Genomic DNA, 20,853 nt, shown 5'->3' on the forward strand with positions numbered 1-20,853 from the left:
TTATAAAGTTATTATTACACAAAGTATCACAAGACTTCCCAAAGTAATAACTTCGGCTCATTGGAGCCAATACATTCTAATACTGTACGGAGCACTAGCTCCGTACATTATTGAAACAAAGTTTTATGCAAATTGACTTCCAATGTTTCATCCAAAGTCGATTTGCTCATCCCTATTCCCAATGTTTGCTATTGTCCTTGTTCTTATGAACTGCTGTCTTTAAAATTTTGAGGATGGAAGCAACCTGACGCTCTCCCAGTAAAGCTAACATTCAATCCCTTTTCCACTCAATCAAAACTTTTCATTTCATCTCTTTTGGCGTGTTCTGTAGTTATTTTTTCATTACACTTACTTTTTAAGTACTACTAGCACTGTTTTTGCCAACCAGCTTGTTCTATAACAAGAGAATAGTGATGACTACAGGAGTGTTTTTATACAGTAAATACAATTTGGTTTAGGTCATTACCTAATCAGCACCTCAGTAAGTAGAATTAGGTGTAGTACCTGTGATGGAACTCAACAAACACTCGAATGGATGGCTACCACATATGTGGAGATGCTGATTTAAAGAGTTTCTGTCACCTCAAAAATGGGTATTAAGCTGGCTGACATTAGCGATGTGCTAATGTCAGCTGAACATAACTATATTTGTGCCATCTCACTGCCTAAAGGCTTTTTTGAGAAAAAAAACTTTTATAATGGGGGGGGGGGGTTGGGTTGCACCTGCTCCTAGAGGCTCCGTTTGCCCACCTCTTTTCACGCCCTTCTTCTCTTGATTGACAGGACCAGGCAGCGCTGCTCTCCTCCCGCCGGCCATGTCTGCAGTGTAAATCTCGCACCGTTCAGTATTTGGCGCAGGCTCAGTGAGGGAAGGATGCTCGGCGGCTGCTGGCTTCCTCACTGCGCCTGCGCCGTTCAGTATTATACTTAACGGCGCGAGATTTTCACTGCAGACACAAATGAAAACAGCTGCAATAATTTGACTACATGACATATCCTCTTAATAACTGACTATCCTACATCTAAGGCTAGTTCCACACCTGTTGTACAGCTACATATCTGGTAATGTCCCCCGCTGACCAAGCAGGTAGTACCCCGCACTGCCCCTAGTAATGTCTCCCACTGTTCCTAGTAATATCCCCCACTGCCCCCAGTTTTCACTCATATGTAACGGGGCCAGGCATTTTCCCGGTCCCGTCAGAGCACTTAACTTACCAGCATCATATGCGCTCCAGCATCAGCCCCCGACATTGCCCTACAGTGGGCGGAGCCTAATCAATGTTAGTCAGGCTCCGCCCACCCATTTAATTTGTGACTAATTCTAGTAAGGCAGCGCCCGGGCCTGATGCTGGAGTGCATATGGCAGTATCCAGCTAGGCTAGCTACAGTGAACTCCAGCAGGCTGTTCCTCTGCCAGAACAACCAGACGGTTAGTTTTACCATGAGTGTGGAACTAGACTAATTCAGGCACTTTGAAAGGTTATTATGCGTTGACTGTTCATTTAAATTTCCCAACCAGCATCTCTGTTGTGTTCAGCAGAAAACTTAATTTGACAAACTAGGACTGTAATTTCACTTTCTGTTCCTCGGGGCAGAGTCTTCTTTCTGATAAATCATTTGTAATTTTATTTTCCTTTGAGCTGATGTTAATCATCTTCGAGAGAAAAAAAATGACTCGTCTCATACTAAACTCACAAATGAACTTCAGAATACAGGAAGCCAAAGGTTATTGTGTATACTCTAGTGGCCAGTGTGAGAACTGGAATATTTCAAGATTTTTTCCTTTTATGTGAATGCTTACAAATTCAACACCAAAAATGAATTAAAAAAAGTTATTAATAAAAACCTGATTTAAATTATGTAATTTTCTGATTATATGGCTTTTTGTGCCACAATTTCGGACCTTTTCCAATGCTTACTCCACTTTTACAAAAATGGTCAAGGCAAAAGGGGGTGGGTCACCCAAGGCTTGAAACATTTAAAATAATTTATGCCAGAAAACAGCCATAAATTATCTGTGGAAATGTACACCACAGAAAGCACAGAAGATCAGCGTCCCCACAAGCCGTCTGGCAGCCAGCACTAGGCTGTCACTACCAGAGCTTTGAGACGTTCTCACAGCTCTGTTTCTCCACCCCTGTGATGATGCCACTACTAGAGCTTGGAGGAGTTCCCTCTGCCCTGTTTCTCCGCCCCTGTGATGAGGTCTTTACTTTCGGTTTCCTTCCTCCCAGCTGTCCCTTCTGTGTTTGATTTCGCTGCCTTTAAATCTCCCCTCCTCCTTTGTAGAGGTGCGGATTATACTTTTCATTTGAGCTGTATCTCTCACTTGAGTATCTTCACCTGTGTGTTATCGTTTCACTGGATCTGTCGTCTGCTGAAGCAAGTACCTCGGATATTGTCTGCTGACTTTGGATCTGTTTTCACTGCAGCTGCTGCTCCTTCAGTTAAGTGTTCAGACATTGTGTGTTTCTGTTTCTTTGCTGACTGGATCTGAGGCGACCCTGGTTCCGTCCATATACTGAGCAGGGCACTGGTGGCCGTGCCCCTTCCACTATTGTAGGGGTTTCAGTGGTCATCAGCCTCAGGTTACGCGGGCATGTCTCGATCCACCATTCGGATCCGGACATGTGCTTAGCAGCTTAGGGAGAGCTTTTAGAGTCTGACAGGGGTCACCCTTTATCCTCCCTAGTTTGGGTCCGGTCAGTTGCTATTCACTGTGTAGGCTCTTGTTGCTCACTTACAGCCGTGACATTATAATCCGCCAAACCGTCCTTTTTTGACATGGATCCGCTTTCTGACCTGGTTGACCGCATGCAGGGTCTTTCTTTGGAGGTAGCGGATCTCCGTCAATCTATGACTCAGCTTCAAGCATTGGGCTTTGCTCCGGCCCATGGAGTCTGTTGCGAGCCAAAGGTCTCACTTCCGGAGACGTTCTCCGGGGGCAGTGAGAATTTTGTTCGTTTCAGAGAGGCATGCAAACTCCATTTTTGCTTGTGTCCCCATTCCTCTGGTAATGAGGAACAGAGGGTGAGGATTGTCATCTCCCTGCTCAGGGGTAATGCTCAGACTTGGGCTTTTTCGTTGCCATCAGGGGATCCCTCCCTTCGATCCGTGGAAAGATTTTTTGTGGCCCTGGGGCAGATATATGATGACCCGGATCGTGTTGCTCTGGCCGAATCTAACTTACGTTTTTTATGCCACAAACTGTCTGCGGAGCTTTATTGTTCTGAATTTCGGAGATGGGCGGGTGATTCAGGTTGGAATGATGCTGCACTCCGGAGTCAGTTCTCTCATGGTCTCTCATAGAGATTGAAAGATGCGTTTGCTTTCCATGAGAGACCAACGTCCTTAGAGTCTGCCATGTCATTGGCCGTACGTTTTGACAGGCTGGTGGACAGTGGTGCGGACTCATTTAGTGTGCAGGGGCTTCATCCTCTCTCGGTTCCCTCTGTGGAGGAGCCCATGCAGCTAGGTCAACTTGCCCCTGATAAAAGAGGATTTAGTCCTCAAAGAATGGTGTGTTTTTGTTGTGGGGGCATAGGTCATTTGGCAAATGTTTGTCCGTCTAGGAAATTCTTGAACTGTACTAAGAGTTATAATAAGAGAAAAACCTCAAAAGGTAAATCATCAAACTCTGCTTCATCTGCTACCTTGGGCAAAGTTGATGTAGGAATTGATGCTTTTCCTCTGACCTGCAGTTCCCGTTTTCTTATTTCTGTCAGGGTAGCGCTAGGGAGCAAAGTAATTTCTTGTGAAATTTTTGTCGATAGTGGAGCGGCCGTCAATCTTATTGATACTCACTTTGTAGCCATGCATGGTTTTCAGGTTTGCACATTAGAAAAGGATATACCTGTTTTTGCTATTGACTCTGCTCCACTCTCACAGAGATCCCTGAAGGGCATTGTTCACAATATCCGGTTAGCGGTAGGTGACACTCATGTGGAGGATATATCTTGTTTTGTCCTTAACGGATTGCCTTCACCTCTAGTTTTGGGGTTACCCTGGCTCACTAGACATAACCCCACTATTGATTGGCAAGCAAGGCAAATAAATGAGTGGAGTGAGTTTTGTAGAGAGAATTGTCTCACAGCGATTTTTTCAGAGGTGTCTACTAAAACGGTGCCATCATTTCTCTCTGGTTTCTCGGACGTGTTTTCCGAGAGCGGTGTTCAGGAGCTACCTCCTCACCGGGATTTTGACTGTCCCATTAACCTCATTCCCGGCGCCAAGTTGCCAAAAGCACGCCTCTACAATCTCTCACAACCGGAAAGAATCGCAATGCAAACTTATATCTCTGAGAGTCTCGATAAGGGGCATATTCGTCCCTCAAAATCTGTTTTTTTTTTTTGTTAAAAAGAAAGATGGCTCTCTGAGACCTTGCCTAGATTTTAGGAAGCTGAACCGTATCACGATTCGCGATCCCTATCCCCTTCCTCTGATCCCGGACCTCTTCAACCAAATTGTTGGGGCCAAGGTTTTTTCCAAATTGGATTTGAGGGGCGCGTACAACCTGGTCAGGGTCAGAGAGGGGGATGAATGGAAAACGGCCTTTAATACCCCTAACGGGCATTTTGAGAATCTCGTTATGCCTTTCGGCCTGATGAATGCTCCAGCCGTCTTTCAGCATTTTGTTAACAGTATTTTCTACCATTTGATGGGGAAATTTGTATTGGTGTATCTTAATGATATTTAGATTTTTTTTTTCCCCTGATGTTCAGACCCATCGGGATCATCTTTTTCAGGTTCTGCGGATTCTGCGGGAGAATAAATTGTACGCCAAGCTGTAGAAATGTGTTTTTATGGTATCGGAGATTCAATTTCTGTTTTTTTTCCTCTCTGCTTCTGGTTTTCGCATGGATCCGGAGAAGGTCCATGCTGTGCTGGAGTGGGAGCTTCCTGAGAATCAGAAGGCATTGATGCGCTTTTTGGGTTTTGCGAACTATTACAGAAAGTTCATTTTGAATTATTCCTCTGTTGTCAAACCCCTCACTGACATGACCAAAAAAGGGGAGCGGATTTTTCCTCTTGGTCGGAGGAGGCGCTTGCAGCTTTTTCTAAGATTAAAGAGAGTTTTGCGTCTGCTCCCGTCTTGGTGCATCCCGATGTTTCCTTACCTTTTATTGTTGAGGTGGATGCTTCCGAGGTGGGTGTGGGTGCGGTTTTGTCCCAGGGCCCTTCTCCTGCCAAGTGGCGACCCTGTGCCTTTTTCTCTAAAAAAAACTCTCCCCGGCATAGAGAAACTATGATGTGGGAGATAGGGAGTTGTTGGCCATCAAGTTGGCTTTCGAGGAATGGCGCCATTGGTTGGAGGGGGCCAGGCACCCTATCACTGTATTTACCGACCATAAGAATCTGGCGTACTTGGAGTCGGCCAGGCGTATGAATCCGAGACAGGCCAGATGGTCTCTGTTCTTCTCCAGATTCAATTTTGTCGTTACATTCCGCCCTGGGATCAAAAATGTGAAGGCTGATGCTCTCTCTCGCTGTTTTCCGGGAGGAGGAAACTCCGAGGACCCAGGTCCCATTTTGGCGGAGGGGGTGGTTGTTTCTGCTCTGTATTCTGATTTGGAGGCCGAGGTCCAGGCTGCCCAGACTGAGGTACCTGCCCGTTGTCCTCCTGGGAAGTTGTTTGTGCCTCCTGAGTTACGTCACAAACTCTTCAAGGAGCATCATGATACGGTTCTTGCTGGTCACCCCGGGAGTAGAGCCACGGTAGATCTCATTGCTCGGAGATTTTGGTGGCCGGCTCTTCGTAAGTCGGTGGAGGGTTTTGTGGCTGCTTGTGAGACGTGCGCTCGCGCTAAGGTCCCTCGTTCACGGCCTTCAGGTCCCCTTCTCCCGTTACCAATACCTTCCCGTCCTTGGACACACCTCTCCATGGACTTTATCACGGATCTTCCTCGTTCCTCAGGGAAGTTGGTGATCCTGGTGGTGGTGGACCGTTTTAGCAAGATGGCTCATTTCGTACCCTTCCCTGGTTTACCCAGTGCTAAAACGTTGGCGCAAGCGTTTGTCGACCATATTGTTAAATTGCATGGCATTCCCTCGGATATTGTTTCCGATAGAGGCACGCAGTTTGTGTCCAGATTCTGGAAGGCTTTCTGTTCTCGCCTGGGGGTTCGGCTGTCCTTCTCTTCTGCTTTTCACCCGCAGTCGAATGGTCAGACTGAACGCGTCAACCAGAATCTGGAGACATATTTGCGCTGTTTTGTGGCAGGGAACCAGGAGGATTGGTGTTCTTTTCTCCCTCTTGCCGAGTTTGCTCTGAACAACCGTCGCCAGGAATCTTCTGATAAGTCACCATTCTTTGGTGCATATGGGTTCCATCCGCAGTTTGGGACATTCTCGGGAGGGGCTCCCTCTGGTTTGCCTGAGGAGGAGAGATTTTCCTTGTCTTTGTCTACCATTTGGCAAAAGATTCAGAGTAATCTTAGAAAGATGAGTGAGAGATATAAGTGTGTAGCTGATAGGAGACGTGTGCCTGGTCCGGACCTGAATGTGGGTGATCTGGTGTGGTTGTCTAAAAGAAATATTAAACTGAAGGTTCCCTCCTGGAAATTGGGTCCCAAGTTTATTGGGCCTTATAAAATCTTGTCAGTCGTCAATCCGGTTGCCTTCCGTCTTGATCTTCCTCGGGTTTGGAAGATACATAATGTATTTCACAGGGCTCTTTTAAAACCATATGTCCAGTCCACGGTACCCTCCTCTTCGCCTCCTCCTTCGATTTTGGTTGATGGCAATCTGGAGTTTGAGGTTTCCAGAATTGTGGACTCTCGCATTGTCCGCGGTTCTCTTCAGTACCTCGTTCATTGGAAGGGTTATGGTCCTGAGGAGAGGATGTGGGTTCCGGTGTCGGACATTAAAGCCACTCGCCTCATCAGGGCATTTCATAGGGCTCATCCTGAGAAGGTGGGTCCTGGGTGTCCGGAGTCCACCCGTAGAGGAAGGGGGGGAGGTACTGTCACTACCAGAGCTTTGAGACGTTCTCACAGCTCTGTTTCTCCACCCCTGTGATGATGTCACTACTAGAGCTTGGAGGAGTTCCCTCTGCCCTGTTTCTCTGCCCCTGTGATGAGGTCTTTACTTTCAGTTTCCTTCCTCCCAGCTGTCCCTCCTGTGTTTGATTTCGCTGCCTTTAAATCACCCCTCCTCCTTTGTAGAGGTGCGGATTATACTTTTCATTTGAGCTGTATTTTTCATTTGAGTATCTTCACCTGTGTGTTATCGTTTCACTGGATCTGTCGTCTGCTGAAGCAAGTACCTCGGATATTGTCTGCTGACTTTGGATCTGTTTTCACTGCAGCTGCCGCTCCTTCAGTTAAGTGTTCAGACATTGTGTGTTTCTGTTTCTTTGCTGACTGGATCTGAGGCGACCCTGGTTCCGTCCATATACTGAGCAGGGCACTGGTGGCCGTGCCCCTTCCACTATTGTAGGGGTTTCAGTGGTCATCAGCCTCAGGTACGCGGGCATGTCTCGATCCACCATTCGGATCCGGACATGTGCTTAGCAGCTTAGGGAGAGCTTTTAGGGTCTGACAGGGGTCACCCTTATCCTCCCTAGTTTGGGTCCGGTCAGTTGCTATTCACTGTGTAGGCTCTTGTTGCTCACTTACAGCCGTGACATAGGCTCAACATGGGCCTAGCGTGTACTTTTTACCTTCCTTGTTACTGCCATCCAGAAGACTGACATTCTTTGCCAGGTCACAGCATTGCACATTCAACTGTGCTGCATCTAGCGTATCATCCAACCTGCAATATAAGTTGTGTATATATAGTGCATTACATAGCCAATAAACATTTTGTAGTCTCTCAGCAACTTGGAAGTCCATCTAAAGAAACAGGAAACTGAAAGGAAAATATATCAGGCAATAGGCTGCAAATGGAGGCTGCACAGTACACTACACTCTACTGTGTAAAGTCATTGTGTGTAGGTTCAAAGACAGACAGGTAAAAATGATTGCTGAGTGGAATAAAAAGTTAAAACTGTCCCTGGCTGTGTGAGAAACCTGTGGGTGTAATGTATATATAGAACCTCCTAACTTGGTTCGTGTTTAACAGCAGAGAAAGAAAATCAGGTATGTTTTCTGATTATATTTTTGTTACCTGCCATGTTTTACAATGTTATAAATAACTTTTTAGTGGCATTATGTTAACTTAAAGGCTATAAAAACCTTTGCATGATTTTTTTTCTTGAAAAATCTGTCAGACAAACTAGCTCTCTGCAGCTCTTCTCTCTGCTCTCCTGAACAATCTTTTAACCAAATATTTGTTTATTGATTTAAAAGAATGAACATTTAAAAATAACAAAAGAGTGGTTAATGTATACAAAGAAAGTCAGTGAAATGAATCAGTCCATCAACCTGCATACAAAAAGAAAGTCTTTGGTAGACAGCAGCCTGATACAGATCAATCAGTGTATAGATGGAGAGTTATACATACTGGGGAGTGGTTGTGTAATGGTGCTAGTATGAAGGGTCACATAGGTTGAACAGCCCTATCCAATGGAGGTGGAGATCGCATGCTATTTCAAGACCTAATAAGAGGAGAACCTTATTGTTGAGTGTGAGGGGAGAGTCGCCACAGGGATCTTTCGAAGCGTATCCAGGGAAGCCACAAACGCTCAAAGCGGCCATGGGTGCCATTGATTTATGCGGTGATCTCCTCCAGTCGGATTATCTCGTCTACTTTGTCAATCTATTGACGCAGTGTTGGTGGATCTGTCCTGAATGGTCTTTTAAAAGGGTTTTCCAACTGTTTTATACTGATGACCTATCCTCAGTGGCAGTCTGACACCAGGGACCCCTGCCAGCACTGAACTGTAATATACCTAAGTTTTCTAAGTTTTGAAAAATATAAAAAAATATAAAAATTCTAATCGCCCCCCTACCCCTAAAATCAAAATAAATAAACAATTTGCCTAATGTGAAAAGCCTGTGCTATTAAAATATAAAAAAATATATATGTTGAATGGTATAACAGAAAAAAAAGTCATACACAACCCAAAATAGCGTTAGCAAAAACTACAGACCATCTCACACAAAATGAGTCCTCAAAAATCTCCATAGACATAACTGTAAATACGGCAATGACAAATTTTTTTCCCCAGCATTAAAATGCAAAAAAAATAATTTATATATATATATATATATATATATATTATATACAAACCGGATTCCAAAAAAGTTGGGACACTATACAAATCGTGAATAAAAACTGAATGCAATGATGTGGAGGTGCCAAATTCTAATATTTTATTCAGAATAGAACATAAATCACGGAACAAAAGTTTAAACTGAGAAAATGTACCATTTTAAGGGAAAAATATGTTGAATCAGAATTTCATGGTGTCAACAAATCCCCAAAAAGTTGGGACAAGGCCATTTTCACCACTGTGTGGCATCTCCCCTTCTTCTTACAACACTCAACAGACGTCTGGGGACCGAGGAGACCAGTTTCTCAAGTTTAGAAATAGGAATGCTCTCCCATTCTTGTCTAATGCAGGCCTCTAACTGTTCAATCGTCTTGGGCCTTCTTTGTTGCACCTTCCTCTTTATGATGCGCCAAATGTTCTCTATAGGTGAAAGATCTGGACTGCAGACTGGCCATTTCAGTACCCGGATCCTTCTCCTACGCAGCCATGATGTTGTGATTGATGCAGAATGTGGTCTGGCATTATCTTGTTGAAAAATGCAGGGTCTTCCCTGAAAGAGATGACGTCTGGATGGGAGCATATGTTGTTCTAGAACCTGAATATATTTTTCTGCATTGATGGTGCCTTTCCAGACATGCAAGCTGCCCATGCCACACACACTCATGCAACCCCATACCATCAGAGATGCAGGCTTCTGAACTGAGCGTTGATAACAACTTGGGTTGTCCTTGTCCTCTTTGGTCCGGATGACATGGCGTCCCAGATTTCCAAAAAGAACTTTGAATCTTGACTCGTCTGACCACAGAACAGTGTTCCATTTTGCCACACTCCATTTTAAATGATCCCTGGCCCAGTGAAAACGCCTGAGCTTGTGGATCTTGCTTAGGAATGGCTTCTTCTTTGCACTGTAGAATTTCAGCTGGCAACGGCGGATGGCACGGTGGATTGTGTTCACTGACAATGGTTTCTGGAAGTATTCCTGAGCCCATTCTGTGATTTCCTTTACAGTAGCATTCCTGTTTGTGGTGCAGTGTCGTTTAAGGGCCCGGAGATCACGGGCATCCAGTATGGTTTTACGGCCTTGACCCTTACGCACAGAGATTGTTCCAGATTCTCTGAATCTTCGGATGATGTTATGCACAGTTGATGATGATGAATGCAAAGTCTTTGCAATTTTTCGCTGGGTAAAACCTTTCTGATATTGCTCCACTATCTTTCTGCGCAACATTGTGGAAATTGGTGATCCTCTACCAATCTTGGCTTCTGAGAGACACTGCCACTCTGAGAAGCTCTTTTTATACCCAATCATGTTGCCAATTGACCTAATTAGTGTTAATTGGTCTTCCAGCTCTTCGTTATGCTCAAATTTACTTTTTCCAGCCTCTTATTGCTACTTGTCCCAACTTTTTGGGGATTTGTTGACACCGTGAAAATTTGAATCAACGTATTTTTCCTTTAAAATGATACATTTACTCGGATTAAACGTTTGATCTGTCATCTACGTTCTATTACAAATACAATATTGACATTTGCCATCTCCACATCATTGCATTCAGTTTTTATTCACAATTTGTTTAGTGTCCCAACTTTTTTGGAATCCGGTTTGTATATATATAAAAGTTTGGTATAGCTGTAATCGTACTGAACCGGAGAATGAAGAGCACAAGTCAGTGTTACCGCATAGTTAACACTGTAAAAACAAAACCCATAAAACTGGGGAATTGTCTGTTTTTTTCCAACCCTTTTACAGACAGCTGGGTTCCTATATGGCAGTGCAGGATTAGATGTTTACTCTGTATTATAAACCGGCCATAGATTGTGTGCATGATCCTGCGGGAGCGCATATGTAACAGTGCAGCAACTGGTCCGATCTCTTCCTGCACAGCAAGGCCAGTCAGAACCACTCTCTGCGCTGACTTGCTGTCTTGGGATGAATCCCATTCACTCCAGACCAGCTGGAAGTCTCATGTTGAGCTCCAAACTACAGTGGCCAGTGTCCCTCAGGCTCTTTTCAGTCAAAGTTGGCCCTGATATTGTGCAGCTCTTTCTTCCGCTTCCTTCCTCTGGCAGCAAAAGGAGGAGGATGACTCAGCACTAGAACCTAATAGGGGGCCGTGGGCCAGGGCACTGCACTATGGCTTTGATCCCATCTGTCACTGCTGCAGCACTGGCACAGGGATTTTAAACAGGACATACACTGTAGAAGACTAATAAGAATGTGTTTCCTCCAAGTGGTCCGGTTAGAGACTGGGTGAATGACGCCAGAGGGACTCCTGTGAAATCCATGACATGCTTGGAAACAGAAGTTGCCAATGTAGTCCATCAGGTTTACTGTACATGGCAGACAACTATATCATTTTTGTGAATCAGGAAGAAGTGGTCTGCAGCCCAAACTAATAACTTTAAAGGGATTTTCCAAGATTACTATCGTTTTTAACAGATATGCTCATGTAATTGTTTACCTCATTTACATCTTTCCCAGACTTTTTTTTTTCAATTTGGACTCTCCCGACCTTTTGTCACCATGTAAACTAATCACTCTGTTTCTTTACACCTTGTATGTAGCACTTCCTGTTGTATACAACCAAACCCATGCACATTTGTCATATGACTACCCTAAAGGCTTAACAAAGGTATTGCACATGAGCATGTAAGAGCACTGGGAAAGTTTTTATTTTTCACTCAAGGTACACTTAAGAAGTCACACTTTGATAGTGACAGCCCCTTCCACTAGACACTGGTAGACTCCATACATTACAATAAGAGAGCACATACCAAACTTTTGTTTTGTGTTATCAAACTGACTTAATATTTTACTATATAAAAACTATATAAATGTTTTATCGGTGTCGGTACTTATTATGTATGAAGCTTGTTGTAATATTTGACAATCTGTATTGTGTTATTGTTTTTGTGGTTTAGGCTCCAGATGGCTGTATATAGTAGTTTTCTGCTTGTCGTGCTTTTGTGGAAGTGTTGCACCATTATAAGTGGTAAGCAGTTTTTTCCCTATTCATTAGAATTTGTATGTACTATTAAAGAGGACCTGTCACCTCTTCTGACATGTCTGTTTTAGTAAATACTTATATTTTCAGGAGCATATTTTCTTATATATTATTATATTTTAATACATTTCTAGAAGGAGTAACACAGGAATCACAGAGAGCAAAGTTCTAAGGCAGTGCTTCTCAATTATTTTCTGTCATGCCCCCCCTAGGAAGAAGAAAACATTTCGCGCCCCCCCCCCCTCGCGCGACTGTAAATAGTATCTTTTGTCTATAAAATTGTTATAAGTACAGCCCCTAGTAATAACAGCCCCTCTGTGCCAGTAATAACAGCCCCTCTGTGCCAGTAATAACAGCCCCCGCTTTCCCAGTAATAACAGCCCCCCCTTTGCCAGTAATGTTATGGGGGGATCTGTGGATGACGGACACTGTTATGGGGGGATCTGTGGATGACGGACACTGTTATGGGGGGATCTGTGGATGACGGACACTGTTATGGGGGGATCTGTGGATGACGGACACTGTTATGGGGGATCTGTGGATGACTGACACGGTTATGGGGGGATCTGTGGATGACTGACACGGTTATGGGGGGATCTGTGGATGACGGACACTTATGGGGGGATCTGTGGATGACGGACACTTATGGGGGGATCTGTGGATGACGGACACTTATGGGGGGATCTGTGGATGACGGACACTTATGGGGGGATCTGTGGATGACGGACACTTATGGGGGGATCTGTGGCTGGCACTGTTACAGGGGGATCTGTGGCTGGCACTGTTATATATGTGCCATCCACAGACCCCCCACTCCATAACAGTGCCATCCACAGTGCCCCCCAGCCCATAACAGTGCCATCCACAGACCCCCACCCCTTAACTGTGCCATCCACAGATTCCGTGTGCCCGCCGCCGCCGTTTAAAGTTATTAAACATGCCCCCCTCACTCCTAATAGTACCGTATATCCAAATTTCTTCTGTATAATGCCGGCAGGCGGGCCGGGCGGCCGGCGCGTTCCTCAGTGACGTCACTTGTCTGCGCTGCCTGCTTCATTCATAAAACAGGCGGCGCAGGCACGTGACATCACTGAGGGACGCGCCGGCCGCCCGGCCTGCCTGCCGGCATTAGACAGAAGAAATTCGGATATACAGTACTATTAGGAGTGAGGGGGGCATGTTTAATAACTTTTAATTCAATAATACATTTTATATTAGTATAACGGAGGGAGCGGTGGGGCGGGGCTATAGTACAGTGACCGCACCGCCCCACCGCTATTGCCGGCCCCCAGCTCCTCCTCCCAGTCCCTCCCCCGGCCCCCGCTCCGTACATCGCGTCCAGCCCCTGCGCCGGCCTCTGATCAGAGGAAGGGAGATGAGCGCTTCCACAATGGAAGCGCTCATCTCCCCGCCACATAACGCACACCCCAAAGGCTGGCCCTGAACGAGCCCCCCTTTATGGAGCCTGGCCCCCCCCCGGGGGGGCGCGCCCCACTATTTGAGAAGCACTGTTCTAAGGTAAGGTGCTGCCAGATAGGTATTTCATAGGGAATATAAATATTTGAAATACACACACACACATTCTCGAGTTTTTTTCCCCACATAAAAAGAATGCGACTCTGTTCACACTACCTGTAGATTAATGGCTTTAGTTCACAATAGAGCTAAATGGATAACAAGGAATCCTGATGCATCCCTTTCACTTATAATGGGATCCTTCAGGTTACAGTATTTTTATGGTAAGAACAGTGCTGCATATTACACTTGGAACCCGGTCGAGATGGCAAAAAGGCCAGCATGAACATAGCCTAAGCAGTAACCTGATGCTCAGCTGTTCTGATTCTCTGCAGTAAAAATGTAACACCCCCACCCCCACCCCCCCCCAAAAAAAAAAAAACATATAAAACAGGTAGTCTAGTGAAAAATGGCCCTAAAGTCAACTCCAAATGGGGTTATGGCTCAGTAAGACAGACCAGCAGATGATCATATCAGCCATTTTGGGGTTCCTGCACAACACCATACTTATACTTGTTATGTCTGTGAAGGTTCTCATTTATCCAGGTCATGGTATATATCTGTAAAGAATAAATCAAGGCAACTTGACGTATTGTAGATTTCTTGAAAACGTTTCACTCGTTCTTCCAACGAGCTTTCTCAATTCTGAGTGATTGTACAAAAATATTGGGAATAAATATCTAACTGAATCCACGTCTGGTAATTATACCCAGCATTGGGTCAAAGGTGTTGATTCCATTATCCTAATTGGAGTCAGTAGGTGATAAAGACTTCCCAGAAAAAGGTGTCAAGACAGCATTGTATTGCCAAACGAGGCATGAAGGAGTCCATCTACGTAAAAATGGAGAAGCCAAGCTTGAATAGAGGTGGGGGGGGTTAGACATCTATTGTCTGCCACATACAATGCTGTCTTGACACCTTTTTCTGGGAGGTCTTTATCACCTACTGACTCCAATTAGGATAATGGAATCAACACCTTTGACCCAATGCTGGGTATAATTACCAGACGTGGATTCAGTTACATATTTATTCCTAATATTTTTGTACAATCACTCAGAATTGAGAAAGCTCATTGGAAGAACAAGTTAAATGTTTTCAAGAAATCTACAGTACGTCCAGTTGCCTTGATTTATTCTTTACAGATATATACTTGTTATGGCTGAACTTATACTTGTTATGGCTATACTTGTTCTTGTTATAACCATACTTATACTTGTCATGGCTATACTTATACTAGTTATGACTATACTTGTTATGGCTATACTTACACTTGTTATGACCATGCTTATACTTGTTATGGCTATACTTACACTTGTTATGGCTATACTTATACTTGTTGTGACCATACTTATACTTGTTATAAACATACTTATACTTGTTACGGCTAAAAGGATGACCTAAAACTACACAGTGCTATAAGCAACACACGGTATTTGAATCCTCTAGCAGTCCTGTTATTACTGATACAATTAATTAGGCTTTGTTCCAATATTGTATTGTGCACAGGCTCCTCACATGCAGCAAAAAAGCTACATAGTGTGGACATATCCATAGTGCTCACTGCACCCAGCTTGTTAAGTAGGCATACCTTGAGAAGTAGAAAGTTGGCAATGCATCTGGTCTAGCAATGAATAGGGAGATCTAAGGGACTCTCCAATTCTTCATATGAGATCCCTTCAAGGAAGTTTGGACATAGACAGATGCTCAGGTCTAAGTTGCAAAGTAGTCACCAAATGGCAACAGGACACACTGGAGAGTAGTCAGGTGGCAAAATGGGTCAGAACTGGAAGATTAACCAGGAATGACAGATCCAGAGCAGAAGTCAATTTAGGGAGATAAACAAAAGATCAGACAAGGAACAAAGTCCAAGATAGGAAAGGGCAAGAGGCAGGGTCTAGATCACCAGAAATACATTTAGCTATTATTGCATTGTGCTGATTTTGATCTAAAAATTATTTCAATTGGAAAAAAAATTTGGATCCCCTTTCTCCGTACAGCCTCGAGATTCTCTAGTAGGAGCCTCTATTCCATTAGGCAGCTCAGCTAATAACGCCTTATCTTGGGTCTCTGACCTTATACACTCATTATAGCTCAGTTCTTATCTTACTGATAAGAATGTGGTTTAAATAAGTGTTTATGACCTTTTAATAAATTAAAGATAAGGTTTATTGGATAAATACGATTCACATCGCTAGACAGTTAATCTTTTGTGACAGAACGGCTAAATATATTTAATAAAGCACGGTGGCTCAGTGGTTAGCAGCGCTGGGATCCTAGGTTCAAATCCGACCAAGGACAACATCTGCATGGAGTTTGTATGTTCTCCCCGTGTTTGTGTGGGTTTCCTCCAGGTACTCCAGTTTCCTCCCACACTCCAAAGACATACTGATAGGGACCTTAGATTGTGAGTCCCAATGAGGACAGTGTGATGCTAATGTCTGTAAAGTGCTGCGGAATATAGTAGCGCTATATAAGTGCATAAAATAAATAAAGGCCATTTGAAAAAATGATTTTTAGCCCAAAATGAGTAAGATGTAGTCATAAACAACTGCCCCTGAAGGTGTACATAGCTTTTCATTTTTTTCTTTCATTATTTCCTTGCAGTTCATGTGCCTATCACAAGTTAGAATACATACTCCTACACAACGTTGTGTATGGGAATGTGGATTCCTCTTTGGCAACACTAAGCACTGTAGAGGCTGGAGCAGCGATGTAATATGTGAGCTCCTGGCTGCTAAAGCGTGGCACTAAGTAAGACTTTAGCAGAGCAGAGTTAGCGTGCGCAGGCAGGAGCTTACATAACGTATTGCTCCTCCCGTCTTCCGCTCTGCTAAAGCCTGGAATAGATATGCCATGTATACAACAGTAATGCTCCAGCCCCTACAGCATTTAGTGCAGCCAAAGAGGAATCTGTACTTTCATACACAGCACTTTATAGGAATATAGATTCTAAAGCTCGATAGGCACCCGATTTTGCAAGGAAATGGTTAAAAAAAAAGTACCGTAATTAAAGAATATTTCATTGATCCCATATTGTATTCAAGGTATAGATGCCAGAATATGGTGACACAAAGCAATTTATTTATTTTAAAGGTTTTTATTTTTTAGTAGTAAAACATAACAAAAAGTATATTAACTTGGTATTGTCGTCTCACACCCACTGAATAAAGTCATTTTTATCACACCATTAACTAGAAACAAAACCAATTTCATTTCTATGCCCACCGTAGATTTTTTTGTTTTACAGTGTCTTAATACATGTAGAAACCATTAAATGGACCATTAAGTTTTAACTTAACTTTAAATTTAACTTAAAAAAAATATATAAAAAAGTTACAACTCACACGAAAAAGGGAAAAATAATTTATTTTTTTGCTTGGTTATATATGGCCAATATATAATGCACAGAGAGTAAAGAAAAGGTCACAATTGCGGAGAAGGGCTTGATCTCTACCTCACACCCCAATGTGTATTTCACCCTATGGCTTCCTTTGGTGTATAAATTAGTTTACATTGGAAAAAGACATACATACAGTTTTTAAGAATTCATATTTTGAGGCAAATTCATAGTTTCATTTATTATGCAAAATTTTATAGGCAAATTAAAGATAGTTTTAGAGGGCAAACTCGAAGATATTACCCACCAATGACATAAAGGGGGAGATTTATCAAACTGGTGTAAAGTAGAACTGGTTTAGTTGCCCATAGCAACCAATTAAATCACACCTTTACATTTTCCAATACAGCTGTGAAAAATGAAAGGTGGAACCTGATTGGTTGTTATGGGCAACTGAGCCAGTTCTACTTTACACCAGCTTGATAAATCTCCCCCAAAGCTCTGTTATTAGTGTAGAAATAGTATTTTGTATCTATAAATTTGCAATTGGTATACACGTTTTTTTCTCATTATGGTTTTAGGCTACATTAGGTATATAGGGGGTCATTCAACAAACTGGTGTAAAGTAGAAATGGCTTAGTTGCCCATAGCAACCAATAAGATTCCTCCTTTCATTTTCCAAAAGCGCTGTCCAAAAAGTTGCTATGGGCAACTAAGCCAGTTCTACAGTACTTTTACCCCAGTTTGATAAATGACCCCCAAATTATCAATTATATACTGTATAATTCTGCTATATACTGTTTAGGTTGTGTAGGGTACACTTCTCTAAAGAAACACAAAAAAGTATAGATTACTATATTGAAGGGGTTATCTAGGCCATAGACATTGAGGACACCCAGCACCCTTACGTTCAACTGCTTGAAGGGTCCATGACACTCTTGTGTGCACTGTGTTCCTCTTCAATGTTTTCCTGCATGCCATCTCCCATGTAGTTCGTCCCATTTCAAGTGAACGGGAGAGGAAGCTGTAATTACACTGCACCTCCACTAGAAGAGAGGTGGCAGGTAAAAGGATGTAGTGCCTGTATGAGTGCCACAGCCCCTTCAAACAGCTGATCAGCAGGGTGCCAGGGAGTGGGACCTCAACGAATCTGATATTGATGATCTATCCCGAGGACGGGTCATCAATATCTGTAACCAAGCCAACCCCTTTAATTTTGGCCAACATAAGCAACTGTGTAAATATACAATTCCAGACATTTACACGCCTTTTTACAGTATACATTTTGCTTTTTAAAGGGGTTGTCCTATTAGGCTACTGTCTGTCCATATGCCCTACTACACCATATGGATGTCATAGAGGACCCTCTTCTATAGAGTGGAGGAGTGGAAAGCCTAAGGCTTTCCAGTAGTGGCTCTGACTCAAGCTGCCCATATATTAAATTAACGGGACAGGCATTCATCTGAATGACCAACAAACAATACTAGACTTCCTGTGCAGCGTCCACTGAGTTTCCCCCTGGCAAAACAAGCTATTTGCTGAATATCATGTTTGTTGGACCACTGTCAGATTACGGGGGTTCTTTATAAACTGACACCACAGCTCTACTGTCCAAATGTGACACACACATTTTAGGGTCAGTTAGGAGGTTTCTTTGGTGAGCTAAGTTAGGGTCAGGACAATTGTAGGGGATCCAAGTGTCACATGGTCAGTTTGGTCACTAAAAGGAGCCACGTGACTATAAAATTCTGTATTTGATCACCAGTCAGAATAGGAAATCACTGAAGTATTCATCATTTCGAAGTAATCCACCAATACCTGACATGATATATGTTTTATATTTCAGGGTTATTTACAGTACAGGCCAAAAACTCTCATTACATGGCAGAGTATGGGGATAATGTCTCCATGGAATGTCAATTCACAATGGACCTGGGAACAAGTGTTGAAAATTTAAATGTTTTATGGAAACACAGAAGAGATAACATGAACAGTGTAGAAGTAGTAAAGTATATAAATGGCAAAAATATAGAAATATCGCAAAGCAACAGTGGCAGTGACCGCATGAAGCTGTTATCAAATGAACTGCGCAAGGGTTGTGCCATCCTTCACATCAGTAAAGTAAAGATGACTGACGCAGGTCAATATCTCTGCATTATATCTTCTCAAGGATCAGACTTTAAAGTGATGAATCTGGATGTGCAAGGTAATGGGTTTTCTATGATATCATTATAATATGCACACATATGGTATGAGAACTGTCATTGGCTTAGTAACAGATCAGGCAAACTAAATATCATTGCTAACAATTATACTACTCAGAGGCTTGGGAATTAAAATATATGAAATACATTTTTTGGAAACAAGTTTTTTTTTGCCTTTGATGCCTAAAAGGATCAGTAGAACACAAATCTGCCTTCACATTGCATTTGGAAGATTTGCTCTACTGTACAGTTCACAGCCCAGGTAAGAAGAGAAACATTTTATTTAGGATTGTTTCCCTTCTTCATTATTACTTACTGTATGTTGTGGTTAAGATGCCATGTAGGAGCCATATATTTAGAGCCAAAGATGGGATTGTATCTTCTAGGGACAAGGGATTCCTGATATTGCAGGATGAAATCCAATTGCATACTATGGCGATCAAAGCAATGATCACTTGTCACAGATGGACTCAATCTGAAATGCAAGCTATAATGTATACGTACAGTAGTTAAATATCCATGAAAAATGTATGGTACATGCCACTTCTATACACTGAAAACCACAACTTTTGCCCAATATTGGCCCTTTTCTATACCTGATAAGAGTGATCCCACACTGGATCCTGGCCTGATACATCCCCCAGTGAGAACCCGGACCAGGTAAAGTGTGTGTGTTGTCTACACTAATCACAAATGATGATACCAAATAGGTATAGAAGAGAAGGGGGATGGAGCAAGAACTAAAACCAGAGTGTGCATCACAGATAATAAACGTATATGGTCGCAGTAGTCATATTATATAACACAAATCAATGAGTGTAGCACTAACCAAAACAGCCAGATACAGTATGTCCTACTACATTTCCCTACGTAGAGGCCCTTTAATACTGAAGACAGCTATTGTTTTGTGTCCAAGGAGCAGATCAATGCCAAGCTAGGGGCACAGACTGGCAGAGGATGCGCCTAATTATTGACGACTTACAAAAACCGGTCAATTGACCACCTAATCCCTTTAGGGGTCGTCAACTATATATCATTTATAACAACATATTTTATTTATTTTATTTTGAAAAAAAAATAAAAAAAATAATAAAAGATGTAGTTTTAAATGTATATATAGTTGAGGACCCCCAACGGGTTTGGGTGGTCAATTGACCGTTTTTTGTAAGTTGTTATTATGCCGAGGGTCCCAATAAGGGCACTGAAGTTTATAAATTTATGACGAGCCTCATAATAAATTAGGCGGATCTTCTGACAGCTCAGGGGGTATAAAAAGATCGGCATAAAATGATAAATTACCCCCATTGTATCAGGGCTACTAGACTGAAGGACCGAGATTAGGTTAAGACTATGCTAAACTGATGTCATTGGAATATGCCATATGTTACTTAAGAACTTCTGACATCCAAAACACATCTTGATGCTTCTGGTATGCCATGGCTTTCCTGGTTTATGTGATATGGACTGAAGAATCCTCCTGGTGAGCATTTGTAAAAAGAAAGCTGTGCTGTAAAATTGTGTATATATAGCAATTTTCGAACCAGTTCATACAAAGGAGGTATGGGGGTCTTCAAACAACAAATCTGTAGATGCCACCAAATTTTTAAAATGTCATTGCTTTCCACCTCTCTTCCTTGG

At 42.8% G+C, this 20,853-nt stretch overlaps 1 protein-coding gene across 2 annotated transcripts in view; it reads left to right on the forward strand.

Annotated features, from left to right (window-relative positions):
* LOC122932494 (programmed cell death 1 ligand 1-like) overlaps positions 1–20,853 on the forward strand; it is a 62,107-nt gene that overhangs the window by 10,806 nt on the left and 30,448 nt on the right. For both annotated transcript variants that reach the window (XM_044286944.1, XM_044286953.1), the window contains exons 2-3: positions 12,077–12,147; positions 18,858–19,217. In XM_044286944.1, coding sequence (XP_044142879.1) covers positions 12,084–12,147; positions 18,858–19,217 — 424 coding nt within the window. In that variant the 5' untranslated portion in view covers positions 12,077–12,083. The remainder of the gene's footprint in view (positions 1–12,076; positions 12,148–18,857; positions 19,218–20,853) is intronic.

This window comes from Bufo gargarizans, chromosome 1, assembly GCF_014858855.1.
Source record: "Bufo gargarizans isolate SCDJY-AF-19 chromosome 1, ASM1485885v1, whole genome shotgun sequence".
Lineage (NCBI taxonomy): Eukaryota > Metazoa > Chordata > Amphibia > Anura > Bufonidae > Bufo > Bufo gargarizans.